This window comes from Hippoglossus hippoglossus, chromosome 20 (genome assembly GCF_009819705.1).
Source record: "Hippoglossus hippoglossus isolate fHipHip1 chromosome 20, fHipHip1.pri, whole genome shotgun sequence".
Classification (NCBI taxonomy): domain Eukaryota; kingdom Metazoa; phylum Chordata; class Actinopteri; order Pleuronectiformes; family Pleuronectidae; genus Hippoglossus; species Hippoglossus hippoglossus.
The window spans coordinates 4,342,778-4,364,933 of NC_047170.1; the positions used below are offsets into that span (position 1 = coordinate 4,342,778).

Consider the following 22,156-nt stretch of genomic DNA (forward strand, 5'->3'; position numbering starts at 1 on the left):
ACCGAGAGCTCCCCCAAATCAGGGCTCATTCCCCGTGCACTGAAGATAGGACCAGAACCTCTCCAGGTTCCCTCCAGATGATCCAGACACTTAAGGGAGCAACCACAAACGTTTGTAGTTTTTATATTTTTTTTCTCCTTTAAAGTTCATTCAACCTCTTTTAATTTTTCACTTGAACTTTACTCTGAAAGGACCGCAGCAAAAGTCGAATACTCGCCGGCCGAGTTATCCACAGACTTTTCCTCCGCTCCCACAAATCATAGCTGCTCCGCCGCTATTCATCCCTGCAGAAGAGCAAGTTTATATTCGCCAAGGCATTGAGACTTTTCGCCACGGAGAACGAGACCGATTTCTCTCCACTTTCCGGCCGCAGCTTTGCCCCGCTGCCATCACACGAAGCAGCTGATCACTGTTTCCGACGGCCACGAACCAAATCCACTCGTCTTCCCGGAACGCGCCGCTCGCGCACGAACCAACCGCGGAACATCGACAAGTAAGAGGCTTATGTCTGGGCAGAGACTAGTTTAATTATTAGTGTGTTACTATTTGAGCGTACATTTGTGTGAGACCGCTGTGTCTAATTCTATCTACATTGTGCCCGCGCGTCGTGACGTATTCGGCATTTCCGGCTACGTCACCGCGTTGTGTTACCGTCAGACCGACTTTACGGAGATTCTAACCTATTAAAAGATCGGTACACAGCGGAACGGATCTTAGTTCGTTCGCTTGGGTACTGAGTGGTAGAGTTCCCGCAAAGCTGTCTCTGGCGGTGTTTGAGATCTCCTCTGATAAATTTGTGTATAACTTTTCCTTCCTCTCTCTCTTCTCTCCTAAATCCGCCTGCATGCACGTCCGAACTGCATCCCCGCACTTCACGTCTTATATACATTCTAGAATCTAGATAGTGCGATCGCATCTCGACGCCACTCGGCGCTTTTAACCACGAGATAGATCAAGTAACCTTTGTCCACCATTCCCTTGTGGTCAAACCACATGGTGCACCGCCATTTTGTAACCCGACACCACGTGTAACTTGTACGCCATTTTTGATTTCGTAACCCCACACCACGGCTTTAGACGCCATCTTGTCTCCATCTTCCCCGTACATATACACACACACACACACACACACCCACCCACACACACACAGAGACACACGCACACACACATACTCGCCTCCGGGTAGACACATTGGAGGCATTACATATGTGTTACGATTGTAATAGATGCTTGTGGTGTTTTATCTTTGATATAGTGGGTTTGCTGTGATAATAGTCATTGAGTTACATTGATGTCATTATCCTAAATAAATCCCCTTTTATATTTAAAGTACCGGTATTTTTGTGATTCTTTGTGCATATGTATATGTGAATACAGCTGGATTATGACTGCCTGTGCTCGAACTTAAAACCTTCACTGTTCATTATATAATCATTAATAGGAGATATTGAGATTTCTAATTGAACTTTTCAGATTATGAGACTGATCTTTATTGACTGATTGTTGGTCCCTGATTCCAGGGTGGTGCCCCGTCTTTGATAAATTATAATTACAACTTTTATTATTCTTAATTGATAATTTTATTGTTTTTCATTAATTATTTCATTATTCTTAATTGATAACTCTATCATTTTTAATTAATTATTTTATTATTTTAATTAAATAATTTTATTTATTTTAATAATCATATTTTATGATTATTGAAAATTAGCCAACATCCAGTCTACCTACTATTGCACAACAGCAGCTTAGCAGGAGGATTATCAGTCACTACACAAGTATTGTTTTTGTGTTAGAGCTAGAGTGAGGGCCTGTGTCTTACCTGACAAGCCAAAACAGAGAGGTTGAGTCTGGGGATGCAACTAATAACTATTGTATTTTCTGATTAATCAACTAATGTTTATTCTATTAAATTTCAAAAGAAATAGTGGGGACAAAATGTGGAAAATACACCATTATAACAAAGTGACTACTTCAAATGGCTTAATTTGTTGACAAACATTCTAAAACTGAGGGATATTTAATTTACTCTTCCTTATAATAAGGAATACCTGCAAATCCTTACATGTGTCAAAACAAACAGCAAATGTTTGGTATTTTTATCTTACAATATCCAATCAATCAATTGTTAAACTCGCTACAAATTTATTTTACTATCACTTAATCGACTAATCGTTACAGCTCTAGCTCTGCTTTTACTCTGTATGACTATTCATCACCTCCTTGCTGGGAGGAGCTCCAGTGCTGCTGTGAGAACCGGACCTGGCTCTATTGTTAAGGTCCGGGTGAAAATATAAAAGGACAAAAGAAAACCTCTTTTCAAATACCTGTAGCAGGTGAATGTAGCACAGGGACAGGGACAGACTGAGATCTGTTTTTATGCGTCTGCAACAGATGCGGCCTGAGCCATCATGCTTCTATGTTTTTCCTCCGTCTCAAGGAGGAAATCATTACATTTTGGAGGTCAATGGTCCAGGCTGCTGTGACATTAAGCATTAATACGCTAATTATAACAAAATATTGTTTATACCTTTTATTAATTTCCTTCAAAGTCTTTCTTTACGCCATATATTATGAGTCTGGACAGACGTAGATATAAACTTTTACTAGACTGGCTGGTGGAGGTATACAACCACCAGCCCATAATTCTAGTTAAAATACAACTTTGTCTGGGGGTGACAAAATATGTCAGAATTCTTATTTTAGCATAAAGAAAACAAGCCCTTAATCAAATCACTGTTGGTATTGATTCCACCCAAAATGGAAAACGATCCCATTATATTTGTATTTGTGCCGAAATACTCCAAGATGTGTTTTGCAACACAGGACAGCAGGACCGCCATATGAAAACACAGCATTTCCCAAAAGCCACCACTCGGGGGATTAACCAAATAACAGCTCTATTTTTAGGTTGCTCTCTCAGTTAGGTGGCAGTTCTGACATTCAGTAGCTGATGCAGATGAATGCCTAACTGGTGCTGATTGACACAGTTTTACTTGGTTACTGGGTCTGCACACAGGGGTTTGACTCTGTAATAGAATCATTAAGTAGGTCAGTAGGCTAATGTTCTTGTAGCTCATGTCTCAGAATATATCTAAAATTTTAGTCTTTCTGTCTCCTGAGTGTAATAGCATGTATATTTGGATCTTCGTTGGTGTAACCTAACCGGGTGTCCGACTTTGACCCTAGGCATCCTGAGGCACAACGGTAACTCTGTCATCTGAGCTCTCATCGCCCCCTAACTTTGCTGTTTAACATTGACCAGAATCCTGGCAGTTACACAGAGGACTCAGGATTAGGGCTGTGTATTTAACCTTGGAACTTTCATCATACCAGTCACAATGTGAGTGTAGCACAGACAATCAAAAAGTCTAAATTGATAGATTGATCAGTGAGCACCAGGAGAACCTTCCTGGCCTCCATATAAATAAAGGCTACGTCCACACTTATATGCTTATACATTATATTGGTGTTTGAAAAGGAAAAGAGTCTCTGTCCGGACAAGCATCAGCTATGTATCAGAAATAATCTCCTTCCATATACTACTAAATGCATCACATGACCTTTCACATACACTGGGCATGCGCTTGGCGTAATGTGCAGGAAGCAGATTGTCTACTGTGGGTTGTGTGGTTGCAGAGTTTTTAAACTAAAAACAAGCTCAAGAACTCCAGAGTAGTCTGAATGCCAATAGCGAAAGTGATGAAAATATAATGTATTAGTTTGGATGTAGCCTAAGATCAATGACTCATTCTAATTGTAAACAAAAAACCTGAACTCTTCCAAATGAGGACAAAATGTGGTCAAAGTTAGTGTCCTTCATACTTCAGTCATATATTTACTTTAGTCAGTTTAGAGTTTCCTCTGTTTGTTAGATGACATTTATACAAAGTGTCAGGTTTTTAAAGATTGGCTTTTTTTTGTTGACATACAGTACTTACTATTACTGTGAGGTATTACTGACTTTTTAAATCCTACGCTCAGATCAGCTTTTGGGATGAAAGTTTCAGTCTGTCGGCTATTTCAACCACTATCAAGATGGATTGCCTCCACAATTTGATTGTAATAACTTTGGTGAATCCTTCACTTATGATTCTGGTCAGGAATTGAATATGTCCAATTCTGTGGTTGATTATCAATTGCCTGAAAAACTGATGATATTCCCATTAGCATTAGATGTGTTCGGTGTTTAGCTGCTCGTAAGGCTCTCAACTCTTTGGGTCTCTAATGAGGATGTCTTGAATTTTTGTTAACAAAGTTAGGTGCTGCATCAGGCACTTAACAATTGAACATTTCCTTGCAGACTTATGAACAATGAACTATGCAATGGCAACATTGTTTCTAGATTACAACAAAAGTATCTGTGGGAATCCTGTAGTGCAGTTTCTTGCCAACAGGTGTGCGTGCCTGCATGGGTAAATCTTCAGGATAAATCTGCAGCGAGCCAATATCAGCAGTTAACAGCGTCTCTGAGGACTGCTTCATTCACGTTAGAGTTATACTGACGTGATTAGTTTTGTGCCTCAAGTCTACAATGTTAACCACAAATGCTTGTTGATATTATGAAGGATTATTTTTAGCAGCGGATGAAGGAATGTTGAAATAGCTATATTTGTACCGAAGTGGGCCAGACAGCGTTAGTGTGGTCATGTACACAGCTCTCATGTGGACTTGATGGAGTCAGGGATTTCTAGATTTCATTTTCCCGTTTCAGTCATTCATTCCTCTTATTTTCTTTCTCTCCTCTGGCCTGTCTCTATATCAATTATGCATCTATTAATAGGCTCAGTTCCACTTCCCACTGTGGCTCTGTCAGCTCGTCCTGTAAACACACACAGCAGGGGTGCGTGCATGTGTATGCAGCCGCGGAGACGGAAGGTTGCAGACCTGACGTTACCCTTTAGGCCTTTCTGTCTGTTGCATCACTGCTTCTTTACATGCTTTATCCCATCTGTCCGTATGTCAAACCAGCTGTCTCTCTTGTTTTCTATCTGCATTCCCTGTCCTGCCTCGGTCCGAGTGCTGCAGGTAGAGTATTTCACTCCTGTGGTATCTGCCGAGGATGTAGGTTACCCAGCGACACTGGCATTTAGAGGGACGTCCGGATTAGTGAGGCTTATGTCTACCTGCTGTTCTCTCTGGGCCTCTCATCGTAGGCACATTGCTATTTGCCTCACAGATGTCGTGGGAGAATCTGTCATCATCTAATTAATGTTGGTGAAAGGTGGAGTTGCAAAGTACATATGTGGTAAATAAATTGTTTGCATAGAGGATTAATGGGTTGTGTCTCTCCCTCCCTATAAATAAATACAATTTAATTCAGGCACCCTGGGTCCAGCAGGGCTTAAGTAAAGCAGTCACGTCAATGGTATTTTTTGATTAAGCAAAGTGTGGATTTTTACTCCTTTATTCCCAGCACCACTATGACCACCAATCCATCCACCCTTTTGTCTGTCTGTCCTCCTGTAGAGTTTATTAGGATGATTCATTGTCTTCCACTTCATGTCCAGGATTAATTGAATTTGTCATTTACAATTCCACATGTGACCCGCCAAACTGTGTGTGTGCATGCGTGTGTGTGTGTGTGTGCGTGCGTGCGTGCGTGCGTGCGTGCGTGCATGCGTGCGTGCGTGTGTGTGACAGAGACGGGGAGAGTGAGGGAGGAATGTGTGAGTGGCGACTGATAGTGCCTCCTCTCCCTGTTAATGGGTCAGAGAGAGACAAAGAGCTGCTGTGTTTGCATGGGAACCAGAGGGGAGAGATGGGAGGAGGACAAAGAGGTGGAAGAGGTGTGAAGAGTATGGGAGAACAATGTAGGGCTGGAGCTAATGGTTTTAGATATTATGAATTAACAATTTTTCTGAGTTTTATTCCATAAAAACGTGTCACAATTATTTAGAAACAACAAAGTAATGCCTTCACATTGCATTTTATTCCCCAGTAAATTTTAATATTTTGAATATAGTGGTTTTCCTACAGTGTCATATTGTATGTATAATAGTAATAACAATAATAATAATAATGTATAATTAGAACTTTTTATGTTTTTGCCCCTGTCCCTTGGTTGTTTGTTGGTTTCTTTGTTTATCAGCAGGATTAGGCAGAAACTGCTTAACAAGTTTTCATGAAACTTAGTGGAACGATGGGACAGGGCCCATACAGTTTGGGGCAGATGTGAACAAAGGGGCTGATAACTTTTCTTAACATTGTTAGATAGGGCGTTTTTTGATGTATTCACAGATTTACGAGGCAATAATTCATGGCTCTAGATGAAAGAAATCAGACATAATCTGGCGACTGATATTTAAGTGTTTACTATTTCGTGCCGCTTGATTGATTTCAAGGTTGGGCCTTCGGCGGGGGGGTATGTGCTCTATGGTGTGCCCTTCTAGTTTCTGTATTTGTTTATGTTATTTCATATAACTACATCATATTCCTTTTGCAATAGAGACCTGACCAAAATGACAACATTGACAGTTAACATAGTCATATAAAAGCACACACACTTAATTTACAACATTCACACACAGGACCATTAAGAAGAACACTTGACTGTTTATTGCACGTCATGTCATTTGTGTCAATAAAACAAGTGGATTTTCTTTTTGCAATTCCCTGAACAACAGGAGACATTATTAAACACCATCTCTCAAACAGTTACATCCTAGAATAATGTTTGTTGCTTAAGGTGCTGATATGACAGACAGGTGCTGTAAAACCGTTCTGCTAATCCACTGTATTGTGATATGATTTTCAGTCTGGATATGGCTATTTTCTGTGTCTCTGTGCAGGCATGACCACAAAAAAAAACAAACACTGCTGTGCATGTGGCAGCCTGCTTTCCGCCTGTGTGACCCCCTCCTTGGTTATAGTAATAACGGGGCCCTGGCAGGATGAGATTACTGGCTCCCATCTTTACTGACACATCTGAGGTCGTGATGAAGGCAGAGACAAACACACACATACAGCTGTGTGCACAAATACACACAATATAGACTAACACTGTCTGCTCCTTCCCTAAAAAAGAATTCCTGCACAATATTATAACTGGACATTTATAGTAAGGTGGTTGCTCCATCTAGTGGCCATTTGTTGTCACTACTCTTTGAGAAGTTAAGGGCAGTGTCCAGTCCAGCGACATAGTCTTATCTGATTCTAGTGCTGTTCTGTAAAACAATTATGATAAGTAATAATTACTATTTAGATACATTTAATCATTTCTAATTATTGTTTAGCAGAGTTCCCACAAATGTAAGGAATGACACAGTTATTGGTTTGTACCAGCGCAGTCAGGGAATTTGTGAAATGTTAACACTTCTTTAGCCCTGAACCATTTTTTCTTTATTCTTAAAACTATATCAACAAGTGTGACAATTTTTTTTTTTGTAAAGCCTTGTAATTTTGCTGAATAGCCATTATTACAGAGCAAGGGTTACACAGGTTAACACTGTTTACCTTTGAGTTGTCGTGTAAGGTGAAAGAGGGCGGAGCACCGTGAGCAGGAACAGAAACTTGAGTATCAGGTCTGTTCAGGTGAGCTGATGCACCTGCTGTGCATGTGTCTTCCTGAGTGGGAGGAGTCAGTGAGCGTGCACTGTAATAACAGAGTGGGTGTGCCCGCTGCTGTTGTGTGTGGACCGGGACCCATGTTTTTGTTGCAGGAAGGAAGTCATCTGGTAAGTCCCTGCCAAGCTTTCGTGCCATTTTACTGGTTGCGTTTAATAACCGGTGTTAATATATCTTCTTCATTTGTTAGATCAGAATGATTCTGCTCCATTCAGTCACTAATTGTGCCTGAACAGATGAGTTTCTTTCCATTGGTGCACAGGTCTTTGTGTGGTCAGAGGAATGTTTGCCAGGACAAAGACAGTTTGAGCCGCGATGACTCATTATCCTTATCCATTATATATTTATTAACAACCGAAACATCACACCTACAATGTAGATGACATCATAATAACCCTTTTTATTATCAGCTTTTCTTAAGTAAAAACCACTCAACTGACCCAGTGGTGTGAGTAGTGGTGGTCAGAGCCATTGTAAAGTCTCAAAGCAATTTCGACAAATCCACCAGCATCTCTTGTGACCCTCTGTAATAAATATCTAGTTCTGTTGAGACTTGTCGTGCATCATCTTTGATCTACTCAGAGCTCACTGCCTCATATTTTCCCATATCAGTGAGCTCTGAGTTCCTGAAATACATCTTTCCATTCCTCTTGTAAATGTTGAGCTGAATCTTCTCTTAAAAGTGATTTTATTTTTAACAACGAAACCCTCCTTGTGTGTTGTGGTGATTGTCAGGAGAGAACTATTTCAGATGTTTTGGGCTCTCGGGAAGGACTGGTTGACCTAAACACTGATTTATGTCTGTGTGTATGTGATTCTGAGAGAGAGAGAGAGAGAAGAAAACACCCATATATACACATAAGCAGATGTATTTTATGTGGAAAGCTGTGATGCTTCAGAGCAACACGTGGCAGTGTGCTGATTCTGTCTGAGCTGTCAGAAAAATCCCACCTGAGATGAGGGGAAGAGAGATCACTTTTCCCATTTCTCTATTAACCTCTCATTTTGAACTTTCCTTCGTCATGGCTTAACAGTGTTCAGTGATATTCCACATTTGCTCCCCTAATCTGTTTCCACATGTTTTTTACTTGTATGCGTGTACTTCTTCCTATTGCTCATCGTCATTACTGCTCCTCACGCAGTAAGTCAGTCCAGGAACACTGGGCCATGCCAGCTACCGCCACGACTTAGTTTAAGCAGCTCCAATCCCTTGTAAAGCTAACGATTATTAGCAGGAATTCGCGTGGCACACGCCTGAAAACACAACCCTGTCCTGCCAGCGTCATGCACATTACACTTAATAGGAATCGACATGGTGACATCTTGGCAGTGCTGGCCGCGGCAGGAGAAAGACATTATTCAACAATGCGTTTTTCCACAGAAGAAACAGAAAAGGCGAAGGGCTGCCCAATGCAGCTGGCATCAGGAGGATTTTCGGTATTTCCATCTCGAAATGTCATGTGGATGATCATTCCCCTCAACCACAGTTTAATACACTGCAATTATGCACAGCCCATTGAAATGTAGTTCCACAGTGCGTCTGAGTGTAAATGAATGTTCGCTTTTACCACAGTTGGATCAGCTGAAATTATACTCTTACGACTGTGTCATGTACGGTTGTGTGCATGTGGCTGTAACTCTATCTACTTCTGTCTGTCTGACTTTGCACTTTGTGGTCGCTACAAGCCAATATGATGTAGAGTAGCTGAAATACAAATTGATTTTACATCCAATCTGTCTTCACAGCTACTCCATACCATCACCCCAAAGCTGAAGCCCACCAGTCGGGCTCGAAGTGGTAGAGAACATAGTTTTCCATAAAAGGAGCAACTTTATGAATTCTTCGAAAAACCCACATGGTAGTGCACATCTCTTCTTCTTTCCGTGTAGCTCAAACTCCTGCTTTCTCTTTCTAAACACCATCACAGCATAAATATGAATGCCTCTCTGTATGGAGGGATATTTGCTTTTTGTTATCATTGCTGTAAAAGCACAGAAGCTTCTGTGAAAACAAGTCAGTGCACCCTTCAACATGCAGCTTTGAATGAAAGTGGGAGATGTTGGATATTTTGTGGGATTATAAAGAAGTAGGCAGCAGGCTCAGATAAAGGGATGAGTCTCCGAGAGTGGATAATAACTGGAGATTGGAGCTTCATTAAAATATTGATCTATTTGTATTTTTTGCATTCACCACAACACTTTCTTCCATATGTACTCTCTACCGTACTAACCCAAGTACGAAAAACGTACAAAAATAAAACAACCACATAGTCCTGGTGCCACAACCAGAAATCGGGTGTTGCATTAGCTGTAGCCATGAAATGAAAATGATATCCAGACGTTACAAAGTGTGACTTCTGGAGGGAAAAGTAGCTGAAGATAATAAAGATCCATGAAAACAAAAGCACACTGGTCAATAAAACCTAATCTCCTTTATCTCACAAAAGACTAAAATAACAGCAGGGCGAAAGCCGCACAGTGTTGCAACAGACAGTATGGAATTGGTAACGTGAGCAGGTGTCACACAGGCCAAATAGCTCCATCATCTGACCAAGGACCAGTGTAGATAAACTCATTAGACTGGAGTGAGTCCGCAGACACTGGAGCTGGAGCATAGCTTTGGAGCAAACTGGTCCTTAGAGCTGTAACCAGAGCAGGTGTGACAGAGGTGGCTCTGGATGTGAGTCTGTCGTGTGATGAGGCGGATCGGTGTCAGTCATGGTGGCCTAGTAAAAGCTGTCCTTCCTGTCACTCGACGTGGGACAGTCCCGAACAGAGTCCAACACGCCAACAGCACCCCGGGGAGGTTTTGGTCACGCTGAATGGCAGAACCGACCTCTGCCGTGTCACCAGTAGCACGTCCTGTCCAAGTGCAGATGGAGGCAGCGTGAATGCAGAACCAATTCCGCCCAGTAAAACCATGTGAACGTTCCGGACAGTGACGTGTTTTTCTACTTGTTTCTTTTCCTAATGAGGCTCTTGTTGCCTTTTGGCCACTTGCTGCGATTCCTTCACTGTCAAATCCATTCTTGGGAGGAAGGACGAAGCAAAAGATTCAAGAGTAAAAAACGATCCAAGGTTGGAAACTCAAAGGTTGGAAATTGTTGATACGGCCTAAGATGAGGTGAGATTATAGATCTTGTGTCTTTCTCCTGACTCGGTGGTTTCTCTCACTAACTTCATCAGCATCCAGTCGAGAGTCAGGCAGGGTGGACTTGTTTTTGATGAAAGAAGAGGAATAACAGTCTTCTACACCTCCCTGCTTTCATAGGTCCACAAATCAATCATTCCCTCCAAGCTGTTTTCTCTGTAAACATTGATTTGACCTCAGCGTTTGCTCTCTGAACACCACTTTGCGGACACAGACAGCGTCTCCTGAGACACAAACATACAGGTCTTTGTTTGGGAGAAGAGCTTCAAGTTGTGTCCCAGCAGGGATTTCAGCGTGACTACTCCCTGCAGTACCAAAAGCTTCCACTAGATGGCGGCAGAAGTATACTAACAGGTGGAAGTGCACTGGGGTAGACGGAGGAATACCTCATTACAATTAAAGCGTATCCCATCTCTCGTCCACATGGCAAAGTGTCCCCTTTACTCCCTGACCATCTGATATTGTGTGAGCTGCACAAACCCAGTTAGAGCATTCTGACAGTGGGGAATGTTTCTTTAATTCTGACTCTTATGATCCTTCTGGGTCATGTAAAAAAGTCCCAGGTGTTCCCAGCTCGGCAACATGCTTCCTGGCCCTCAGAAAGCTCCCCGAATGGAAAGATGGATCCTTCCACAGATCGGGGATCATGTGGTCATTACTCTTTGAATTCAACAAAGGGCTAAAAGACCAATATTACAGCACGGCATACCTTAATAGTATTCATGCCCCCCCCTTCATTCCTGCTTCCCTTGTCTTTCCTTAAGTCTGTCATTTCAATCACAAAGTCTTATGACAAAACCGTGCCGTAGCCCTCTCTCTGTGAAACACTGAACTGATTTAGCATGGGTCATTTCTCTTGGCATGAACCCGCTGGCTGTTACGTTGGGTCCCCTGTTCAATCTGGGCTGCTGGAGAGATTTTGTGGTCATAGTTTGAGGCGCCACTGCCCTTCTCTGCCGGTCCCCTTAACCTATTTTATTGAAGTACACAACAGGGTTGAACAGCACCACACTCCCCGTTTCAGCAGGTTTTTCATTTGTACTTTATGCTCATGCAAAGCTCGGGCAGACAACTGACAAATCTGGCCTACAAATTGGTGCTGGCGTGACATAGGAGCAGGATTTGGAATTCGTCTCCCAGATCGCCTCTCGTTGGAAAATCAATCCCTTCTTAAGCACTCTTTTGATGAATGCACCATACTTTGTACATCTCAATCCAGGAGAAAAATATTCTTCTTCTGATATGCTCTCAGTGGCTTGCTTACCTGCTCACTCAGGCATCTTAAGGACTCTATTGGCGAGATGTTTTTTCCACAAGGCTCCACCTGGGGTCTGTTTGGCCCTGAGGTGAATTCACATCACAGTATGTCAGACAGGCGTGGTGGCGTTTTTTCGTTACACAGGCAAATCATTACTGATTCGCGCTTCGACCTGTGTGTGTTGCGGGGCAAAGCGCCAGGATTATAGTCACTCCTGTGCAGCTGTCACTACGGGGGCTAAGTGAAACATTCTTTACAGAAAATAGGTTTTGAAGGATTTTCTGATCCACTGTTTCCTCGCTGAGATTCACCTGAAGTCAAAACAGTTGTGTGTGTGTGGCTGACGCCACCTAACCACTGACGGGGGTCCTAATGAGCTGGAAGAGCGCAGGCGTCTTGGGCTTCCCTGTCTCCGGCCGAGTGGTTCTGTGTCAGAATAACCATAATGCACTGTGACTCAATCTCTGCCCTGAGCCAGCTTTTTAGTACACTGAGCAACATGGGAGACACAGAATGCAGCGTATGTCACTGCTGTTGTTTCTTTTGAGCATTTTCTGTCAGTGAAGTGAACTGCTAATGGGACCCTCGAGGCCCTACAGTTTAGGTAACTGAGTTTGATTGGGCCACGAGTCATGGCCGCTGACATGTAATGGATCATTGAGCTGCACGCTGAAAATGTCTGAAAGGATCGTACCGAATTGTTTTTCATTCTCCTTTTTTTTTTTTAGATAAAGCTGGAAGGATTTAGCTGGACTCAGGGATTGTTCAGTTTATGGCCTTTTAAAAACAGCAACTATGAATGTACGTATGTATACATAGTATACTGTGGGATGGGGGGGGGGGGGGGGGGGGGGGGGGGGGGCGATTACAGGTTCAGTGAGTTTTGGCTGAGTCAAGGCCAGGGAAGCGCAGATTACTTTGGGCTGAGGTCATCCACTGAGACTGGTCAATCACTTATACACAGATTAAGTAATAGTGCTTTGTAGCCATATTATCAAACCTGATCCAGTTATGAGGTTGTTCCTAATCTGTGCTTAACTTTCACTTGCTTTAAAAATAGAAAGTGACAGTATATTGGGGAACTCTTTGAGGAGGACTCACAAAGGAATGATTCTAAAGTCGCTCACAGGCCAAGTAAACATCCCAATCTAAACAGGCAGGTTTAGAATGGGCACTGCACTGGTTAAACTAGTTAATTTGCCTTCAAAGCCGTTTGTGTTGTTTGGTAAATACTAAGTTCTAGTCCTTTCAGTGCTTTGTTAGGTTAATTACAAGGACCGGCTGCCTCTTCTATGCAAATTAATGCATATTAGCTGTTTTGCTGTGTTTATTGTACACTACTAAATGTGTGTGTGTCTGCACATGTTCATCCACTTCAGGGGGGGGGGGGGGGGGGGGGGGGAGAGTTCAATGAGCCACGGACTTTGTATGTGTGTTCTACGTCCCCTCTCTTCCTGTTCCTGCTCTATCTGGCTTTCCAGTTGAGCGCCGTTATTTACGAAGCGATGCTTTTCCACGCCTGCTTGATTTTTCACAGGTCTGTTGCTTTCAGATGCTTACTTTCCCCTCGGTGGATAAAGTTCCCCTTGTTTCCGCTGGAAGCAGAATAAAGTGTGGGATAGCTGCGGGTGCGTGTTGCATGTGTGTCTGAGTGCGTGTTTAGTTTGGCTCATGTACAAAGCATGATGTTCATCAGCTTGGGAAAAGAAGTGTTGGGTTGTAAACACCCAGAGCCAACTGTGAATGTACTGTCAAAACACACACTCTCTCTCTCAGTGAATCATTCACTGTCCATTGTTGGTTCACCTGCACACAAATTCATATACAGTATTTGCTCATATGGGAGATATTCATAACCATGGCTACACTTCCCCATAACACACACTCAAACATAGACACGCACAACCTGGAGCTGACTGACACACGTGTGTGCGGCCTTTCTGCCATTTGACAAGTAGCCTCTAAAATCTTGTTCTCTTGCAGGGCTCCATGGCATAAATCCTGTCCTCACATCCAGCTACTCCCGGGGGAAAGCTGTTGAGAAGCCCACTACTCTGACGCCCTGCTGTCATTTTCCACAGCCTGAGGGGAAGAAGGAAGTAGCCGGCAGGAGCCATGCCTGCCCTGGCCACCGGAGCCGGCCACGAGCCAGGTACATACCCCTCGGCCAGGAACACAAGCTGTAATTCAAGTTTTTCTGCACATAACACAAAACCAGTAAAATGTGCTTCCAGCTAAAATTGCTTAAGTATTTTTGTACTGTAAATCACACTTTTACATCCATTAAAACGAACATGGCCTGAAGGCTCATTTATGCTCGTTAGATACATGTATGGAAATGTACTCTGCTTTCGCGCACGTCTTCTGAAAGCTCATGGATATCGATGAAACAGAGCGGTACCACTGGAAATCGTGCAGGGCAGCGTAGCCAATAGTTCAAGCGAAATGACCATTGGACACGAGGGAGTAACTTCAGCAAAGGCGACTTTTTAAGGAGAGGCGTTGCAACTTGGTAAGGAACTACAGGCGTCTACATGATGTTACTTCGCCTGAACACAGGGACAAAAAGGTACGGTAGAACAGCTGGGTGCAGAACCTCCTCCACCGCCGCCATGCTTTTTGTCAGAAACTCTCCACTCTCCATTTCCCTCCAGTGGAAAAACATGCTAATATAAAGAATGAATGGAAGTAAGTCGGCAGTGACGGATACATCGTTTGAAATGGACTGATCTCTTTTCACCCGTAAAGAAAGCTTAAATGAGCCCTTACAATGAATCATAATATCTTCAGATATCAGTCAGATAAGGTGTGCCTACCACTTTGTGTTTAATTTGATATAAAATTAGAAATCAATCACTCACATCTTCCCTAAGGCTGCTTTAGAATTTCTAAAACTGTAAATTTCATCTTACTCTATTTTTTGCCCTGCAAAATTGAAAAACACACAGTTTCAGATTTACAATCCAACACCATAGAGCAAAATAACATCAAGGTGTGCATCCTGTACTCCGTCTTGGAGTGTGTGCGAATGAGCGTGTGATGTCAGACGGAGGAACACGTCAAAGCTTGTCAACGCTGAGACAGCTGCCAGAAATCACCACCTCTCCCCTCAGGAATACTCTCCTTCTCTCAGTCGGGCTTAATGGCCGGCTGCACCATCGTGCACACACAGATGCACAAGGGCAAGCACAGAAAGGACAAAAGGAGGACAGACATAAAGTCCTGCTCTGATGGATAAAGAGTGTGTGCGTTACTGTGTCCAGACTTTTAACAGAGTTACTGTAGCCCCCGTCGTCCTGGAAATTTGCGCAGACAAAGTAGAAAGCCAGACCGTCAATTACGATTAGAGTCATTTTGGGCAATTACCGGCACGGGCTCAGGTTTCCAAATAAAACACGTAAAGACTCCTCTGGCCCATCTCCTCTGCTTCCCCCTTGATGGTCCTGTGAAGTTGTGTGCGCAGGTGAAACATGATGAACATTATGAATGAACGTTAGGTCACTGATCTGCAGGCCTGGTGAACTCACGAATACCTGTGGCTGGCCTGGCACTGGGAAGAGCCAGAATTGTACCAACGTTTACACAGGGTCCTGGAAGTATTACACTTGGTATTAAAATAATGTTGTGGATTTAAGAGTAAAGTTCCACCAGGAATGATGGAAAAGAGTGATGCATTTGTAGTGTCCTATAAAACACTAGCCTTTCAGCAACATCTGTTCTCTGTCAGATCAGAGGGATTAAACCTCATATTTACCAGATTATCCATCAGAAATAATAGGGTTTACCTGACCAGTAAGATGAACCAGACTGAAGTTATCTCAGATATGGTCTAGGACAAAAAAAGAGTCTTCCAGATTTAAATGCTATTTTGGTAATATGTAACTCGATCCCAAATATTCCTTGGACTACGATTAATATCCATTACGCCATATCAAGATTTCCTGTCCAAGTAAGAATATATTTTAAAAAATAGATAGGTTTATGGGTTTTCCACTGAAACAGTATCTTTTTCTTCAGTTTACTCTTTTGGACAATCGCTGTGCATCCCTGTACATCAGTAAGAAAATATAACTCACCGTAACATAACCCACCAAAGAACAAACAAAAACAACAAACATCAAAAATCTTTGCAGTTGATAAAAACAAAAAACAAAGAGGCATAGGAGAGGAAAAATAATGCAAAAAAGAGAGATTTTTAATACAAAACTAGAGTGGCACTCAGCAGAGTGCTTACCTCCATTAAGGCCCAACAATCCCCTTAAAATGCCACATAAAAATTCATTAGATCCACGGTTTATTTGGATCTGCACCAAATTACATACACTCACATCAGTCCCCTGAAAATGTTGGATTTGTTTCATCGAGATCCATGAATTGTTTTCTGAGAAAATCAACAAAAATGTTGCAATGTTAAAGAAAGTGAAAAAAAAAAAATCCTGGATCTGCCCCCTGATCTGCATCCGCACCTAAATGTAATGGGTTCTCTCCTGATCACATCCTGCCACCATGTGTCATAGAAATCCGTCCAGTAGTTTGTATGTTATCTTGCTTGCAAACAAACAGACAAAGCAACCGACAAACAAATGGACGGGGTGAAAACAAAGAAAAACAAGTTAATGACTTCTGTCTCCGAATGACTTGACTACTGGGCATTGCCACAATAAAGGATTTTAAGCACCCACAAAATTATAAAATATCTATTTAAAAACAAATATAGAATTGTTTTTGGAAACTAGAAACCTCAGATTGATTACAGTTTTATGAATGGGAAAGGATTTAGCAAAAATATCAGACATAGTTGAGGCATGAGGCAGGCTGAGAAAAACATTTGTAAAATGATACTAAACATTGGATTTATTAACGTGTCAAACTATTTGTGCTCCTGTTGATTTACAGAATACTATGGTGGCAGATTTACTGTGTTGACTTTGAAACCGTCATTCTAGTGTCATGCAGTGTTGTGAATTCCTTGGATAAGTAAACATGCGTATATCCTTTTATCTACAACAATATATGTACATTTTAGAGGTCTTTCACATCCGCTACAGCAGGAACCTTTAGAAGTAATGGAGCTTTGGCGTGTTTGCAGCAATACGTCAGCAGACAAGCGTAAATCCAGAGACAAACAATAACTCCTCCACATATAGTGGCTGCCAGTAATTACACAGACATTACAGCATCTCACCAGAAGCTTAGATTCTTTTCTTTAGCAGCTCTGCCATCTCCAGACCCTTCAACACCAGCGTCCCTACACATACACACACAGACGATGAAGCACCGTGCTGAGACGTTTAACATAATGGGGGAAAATATTATCATTAATATAACTATCTTTTAGTAGCAGATCTCCTATTCCATCACCAGATTTGGGCAGGAGAATAGGTGAGTGTGTGTGGATCTTATGAAAAGGTTAATTATTGGAGTGTTTAGAAAGCAAACACATGGGCAGATAAATGAAGGGCACATGTGAGATCATACCATCCCTCTGTCTCCCGTCTGTCTCTCTCTCTCTGTCTTAGCCCAAGTAAACAGCAGGCCCTTGTATGAATTGGAGTCTAATAAATGAAACCAAATAGTGTAAAAACAAGCTTGAAAAACGATGAAAGATTGGAAAAAGTGACCTTTAAATATGACCGTGGGGACTGCTGGAGATGCCGTGGTAGTGATTGGGTTTGCTGTGGACTCTTCTGACTTTGATGTTTTTTTTATTAATGCCTTGGAAGCACATTAGTAGCAGGTTTTCTAGTTGATGATGCTGGCCCCGCTCTTGGTGTTTGAAACATTCTGTCTGAGTGAGTCCAACCTCTACTCTCCATCCTTCAGCTGCTAGAAAACCCTGCCCCATGCTTTTAAGAGGTTGTGGTTTTGATGTGACATTTTCTTGGCTGCTATTCTGAGGATCCAATACGCATTAATTCATATTCTAACAAGGAGGCCAAGAAGAAAGAGAAAATTAGTTTCTAACTGTGCAAACACGTCACAGGGCTGATAATGGTGAGGGGTTCTTCGCAGCGATGTTCAGACGATAAATCAAACCTCTGCACAGATGAATTAATCTGAACACTTCTCCACACATGCGCGTCTGTCCTGCAGCTGGGGTTTAGTCATTCCTCCTCCTGTTCAACGCTGATGGACTTTTGTTGTGGGCTCAGTCAGGGACAGATAACTGTTCCGCCTCCGCTCAGTTTGGCTCGGCTCATGTCAGTTTATTTCATCCTCACATGGACACGACCGGCCCACTCCTCTGTCTGCGACACACCATCAATCTCCCTTCCGAACTCCATTAGCTCCAAGGTTAAGTTTCAAGTTTTAATTTATTTTGCACTGTGTGTTTTTTTTATCACAGGATGGCCGATCAACCTCAATGACAAAGAGAGGCCCTCATGCCAAAAAGATGCAATAAAAGACAATAACTGATCTCGAAAAAGGGAACGGATGTTGAATTTCAGTGTTGTTTCATTTCAAAATTAACATATGGAAAATGACTTGGCAATGTTTATCATCGCTGTCGTACAGAAATCAATGACAGCATTCACTGCATACACAGTATGTCAGTATTTATACAGGCTGTCTTGTAGTATTGGCTTTTATGGTAACGTCAGCTCACCGTCTGCAGATGAGGAGCTTCCTCCTTTTCTCAGCAGCATCTGGTTTATGCCATTAAGAGGTCAGTAAGCCCCCTGATGTGAGAGTGGGTGTTTGCTCCTTTTGGCCCCATTTTCTGACCTGTTTCTGGAGTTATGTGACTGCAGTCTTTTGGTCGAGTGGTTCGGTTGTGGGGGAGACGTTGCATGGGGGGATAGAGGCGATTTAGAGCTGGAGAAATTGGAACAAAAATTTGACATAAATCTTACCTGACCTGTACCTGTGTGTGTTTCAGATGAGTCTAAGATTTGCTTATATTGCTCTTGACTGCATACAAACATAATGATATTTACAGTAGTGCAGGGACAATATTTCTGCCAATGTTATCAGTTTATCACAGCTATATCAACATCAGAATATAAATTTAGATATGTTTGAGATAATTCACAAACCATGAATCCACTGTACAGGTTGTTCATCAGAGAGCACAGGGAATTTATTTCAAATGTCCTGTTAATTTGGTCACAGTTGTAAGGGATCCAAAATGTTTGTTAATGCCATATCATATTGTACCATATCATGTCGTATTGCGGTGGCTGTGGCTCAGCAGCGAGAGCGGGTTGTCTACTAAGCAGAAAGTTGGCTGTGTGATGCCAGGCTCCCCCAGTCTTTGTGCCAAAGTGTCCTGACGCAAGATACTGAGCCCCAAATTGCCCCTGGCAGCTGTGCCGCTTATAAATACAGACTATTTTGTCATATATATATTTTTCATATATTCACCCATTCCATCCATCCATTAGTTGTATTTGTTTATCAATGAGGGGTGGAGGCTGGGCCCTTGTGCACCTATTCAAACGGAGAACTTTCTTGCTTTGAGGCAGCTATGTTAACCACTGTTAACCATTTTATAATGTTATCATATTCTCTAAAATATATATATAAGTCAGCCTTGATTAGGTTATAACGTCCAGATAATTATCTATTAAAATGTATATTTACTTTAGATAACTTTCTATGAATATACCAGAAATATAGGTCAACAGTGTGTTTCTTTCTTTTATCTGGTTGATTCAGTGAAAGAGACATTCATTGCTATGATAAATTATATGTCGTGATGTCCCACAAAAATCACTTAGAGCTACATAATGCTAACAGTTTAGTGACACGCTTTCCCCAATGTGCCATTACTGTCACTACGTGGTGCCCCTTAAATCATGCGCCCACTTAAAGCCGTGCAGCGACACTCTCAAACTGTCCCTTCTAAAGACCCCGATGCCCTTTTATTAACCTTATTAAAGTTAACTGTGTTATTCCAAGCCGTACCTGCATGTTCTATCAAGGTTTACAGTCCCCACACAGCATTTAATGATAAGGGTGGTGGTTCGGCCGTGCACACAGCTGCGGAGGAGGTGGCCGACACACACGCATGAAAAGACTGCACATGGAAATCTTTCAATGGGACAACTCTTTTACCAGATACACTAATAACTTACTGGCAGCATCTGTGCATGTTTGTGCGAGAACGATAGATGAGCGATTCCAGCCATCTTATTCTGTCCAATCTTGAACACCCCCCGTTGGAGAAGGTGATGGCTATATAATGATACTGGGTAATGAGATGCAGATATTCCTATGGCGGAGCACTGTGTCACTTCATTGTGTTATTGCTCCCACACATACATGCTCTTATATAGGAAAAATGCTCACATTAAAACACACAAGTCTCTGAATAATATGAGCAATATGATAAGGATATGGCCATATTGTTTTTTTCTCTGTCAAGGTCGACAGTAAATTTTTCCGTCCTGATGTCAAGAATCCCGAGCATCTGGCCGTGGCTGGTTTCAACTCATGGGAGACATTGGGGAGGGCCGGGGGAGGACTTTTGTCTGTGCCGGGGTTGGGGGTGGCAGTTCCTCTGGGAGCTTCCAGCCATTTGTCGTGGTCCCTGGCCAGTAGCCGGCTGTGTGCTGCGGTGATACAGTACCGAAACACAAGGATTTGTTGCCACTGGAAGAGCTCCCTGTTTCCAGTTACATCAGAACTAAAATTTCCACATCGTTTTACCAAAAAAATAAAAACACTGTCAAGGGAAGCAGATGTAAAAGAAAGAAACTGAGTGTGACTGAGAGTGGAATGATAGCTTTTATTTGTTTGAATACAAAGAATTCCTTCTCTTTGAGGTGGAATGACATCTTCAACAGCTCTCGTCCAAAGCATACAGGGTACTAAATCGGTCAGTGGTGGGCAGGACATGCACACTTGCATTAGAAAGAACCTGAAAACAGCTTTACAGCCCATGTGCTCTGTTTGACAACCAAGGAATGGGATGTTGAGTAATAGTCTGCACCTTTGAGATCGAGACAGAAAGATTTAGTGTAAGGTTTTAGCACAGATTTTCACAAGTGCTCCTATTAATGTATGATCAGAACGAAGGCTTTTAGGTGGATTGGTATGTCTGCCTCTGATATATCCCTGGAAGACTTGTTAGAAGTGAGACGCTGGCCACAGCTTTGGACAGAACATGCAGTCCTCTTCCAGAATGTCTATTGCAGTTCTATTGCCACAGTAAGCAGAGGTGGCAGGTCATTTGCATCTGGCTGGTTTGTTGCGGCTGCTGTTTTTTGTCTGCCATGTTAGAGAGAATATAAGTAAAAGAAGTTCTGGATGAGCCTTCCTGCAAATTTCAGGACCTTCTATCCAAGTATCCATCTCCACTTTGGCTACATCCATTCCATACGTCTATGTATTGGCGTTTTCAAACAAAAACAATCTCTGTCCAAGCGTTTTGGCTCATTATCAATTTTAATCCCCATCCTTACTAACATGGCTGAAAACACACATCACGTACACTGGGCATGCACACCCCAGTGTACACAGGAACTTTCATGTATCTGGCTTTAACAATGTCATTATATTTTTGTCTCGCCAGGTATTCCTGACCTTCGTCTTTTTTTTTTTGTTCATGTTCGTTTCTTTCCGTCCTTACATTATATATCCTTTGCCAGATTTTGAGAAGTGTTGTAAGAGGGCAGTTTAACAACTCCGGCAAGATACCCAGTTCCATTTATGTTACTTCGTTCTAGTCCTGCTGCAGGTGCTTCTGCTCAAGCTTCACAAGTCTCCAGTGTGATTGTTAAAACTGTCGTAGCTGAAATACTACTGGCTCCTCAGGTGGTGGATGCAGGTTATATGTGTTCAATTGAGTTGATTGGACTTGTCCTTTTGTCCTGAGATCTGTTTTCAATGTGTCGACAGCCCTTTGAACAAGGAAGGTGTAACGAAGCGTGGAGCAGAGTACGGGTGAGGACCGTGATATTCAATGGCGTATTGAAAATCCGTTTTGAAAGGCTTGGCCTGTCCTGGCTCCGAAATGCAACTTCGTTAAGCTCTTGCAACCTGGATTCTTTTTACTTCCCAGAATGAGACATGATCTCAGCAAAGGCCACAGATTCCTTGTAGGCCCTGAAAAGATATTCAGAGTTCAGCGAGTGGCGGTGAAACAACTGATGTATGATTGGAGTGACGCTTGATTGCACCTGGACTGGCCCATAGTACTTTAATTCATTTTTCCATGCTGTGGAGGCCTAACTAAC

General features: G+C 42.4%; 1 protein-coding gene across 4 annotated transcripts in view; it reads left to right on the plus strand.

The window, feature by feature from the left end:
• The window catches only part of mpp7a (membrane protein, palmitoylated 7a (MAGUK p55 subfamily member 7)), a 150,429-nt gene that overhangs the window by 35,050 nt on the left and 93,223 nt on the right, over positions 1 to 22,156 (plus strand). For all 4 annotated transcript variants that reach the window (XM_034571932.1, XM_034571933.1, XM_034571934.1 and 1 more), the window contains exon 2: positions 13,959 to 14,127. In XM_034571932.1, coding sequence (XP_034427823.1) covers positions 14,091 to 14,127 — 37 coding nt within the window. In that variant the 5' untranslated portion in view covers positions 13,959 to 14,090. The remainder of the gene's footprint in view (positions 1 to 13,958; positions 14,128 to 22,156) is intronic.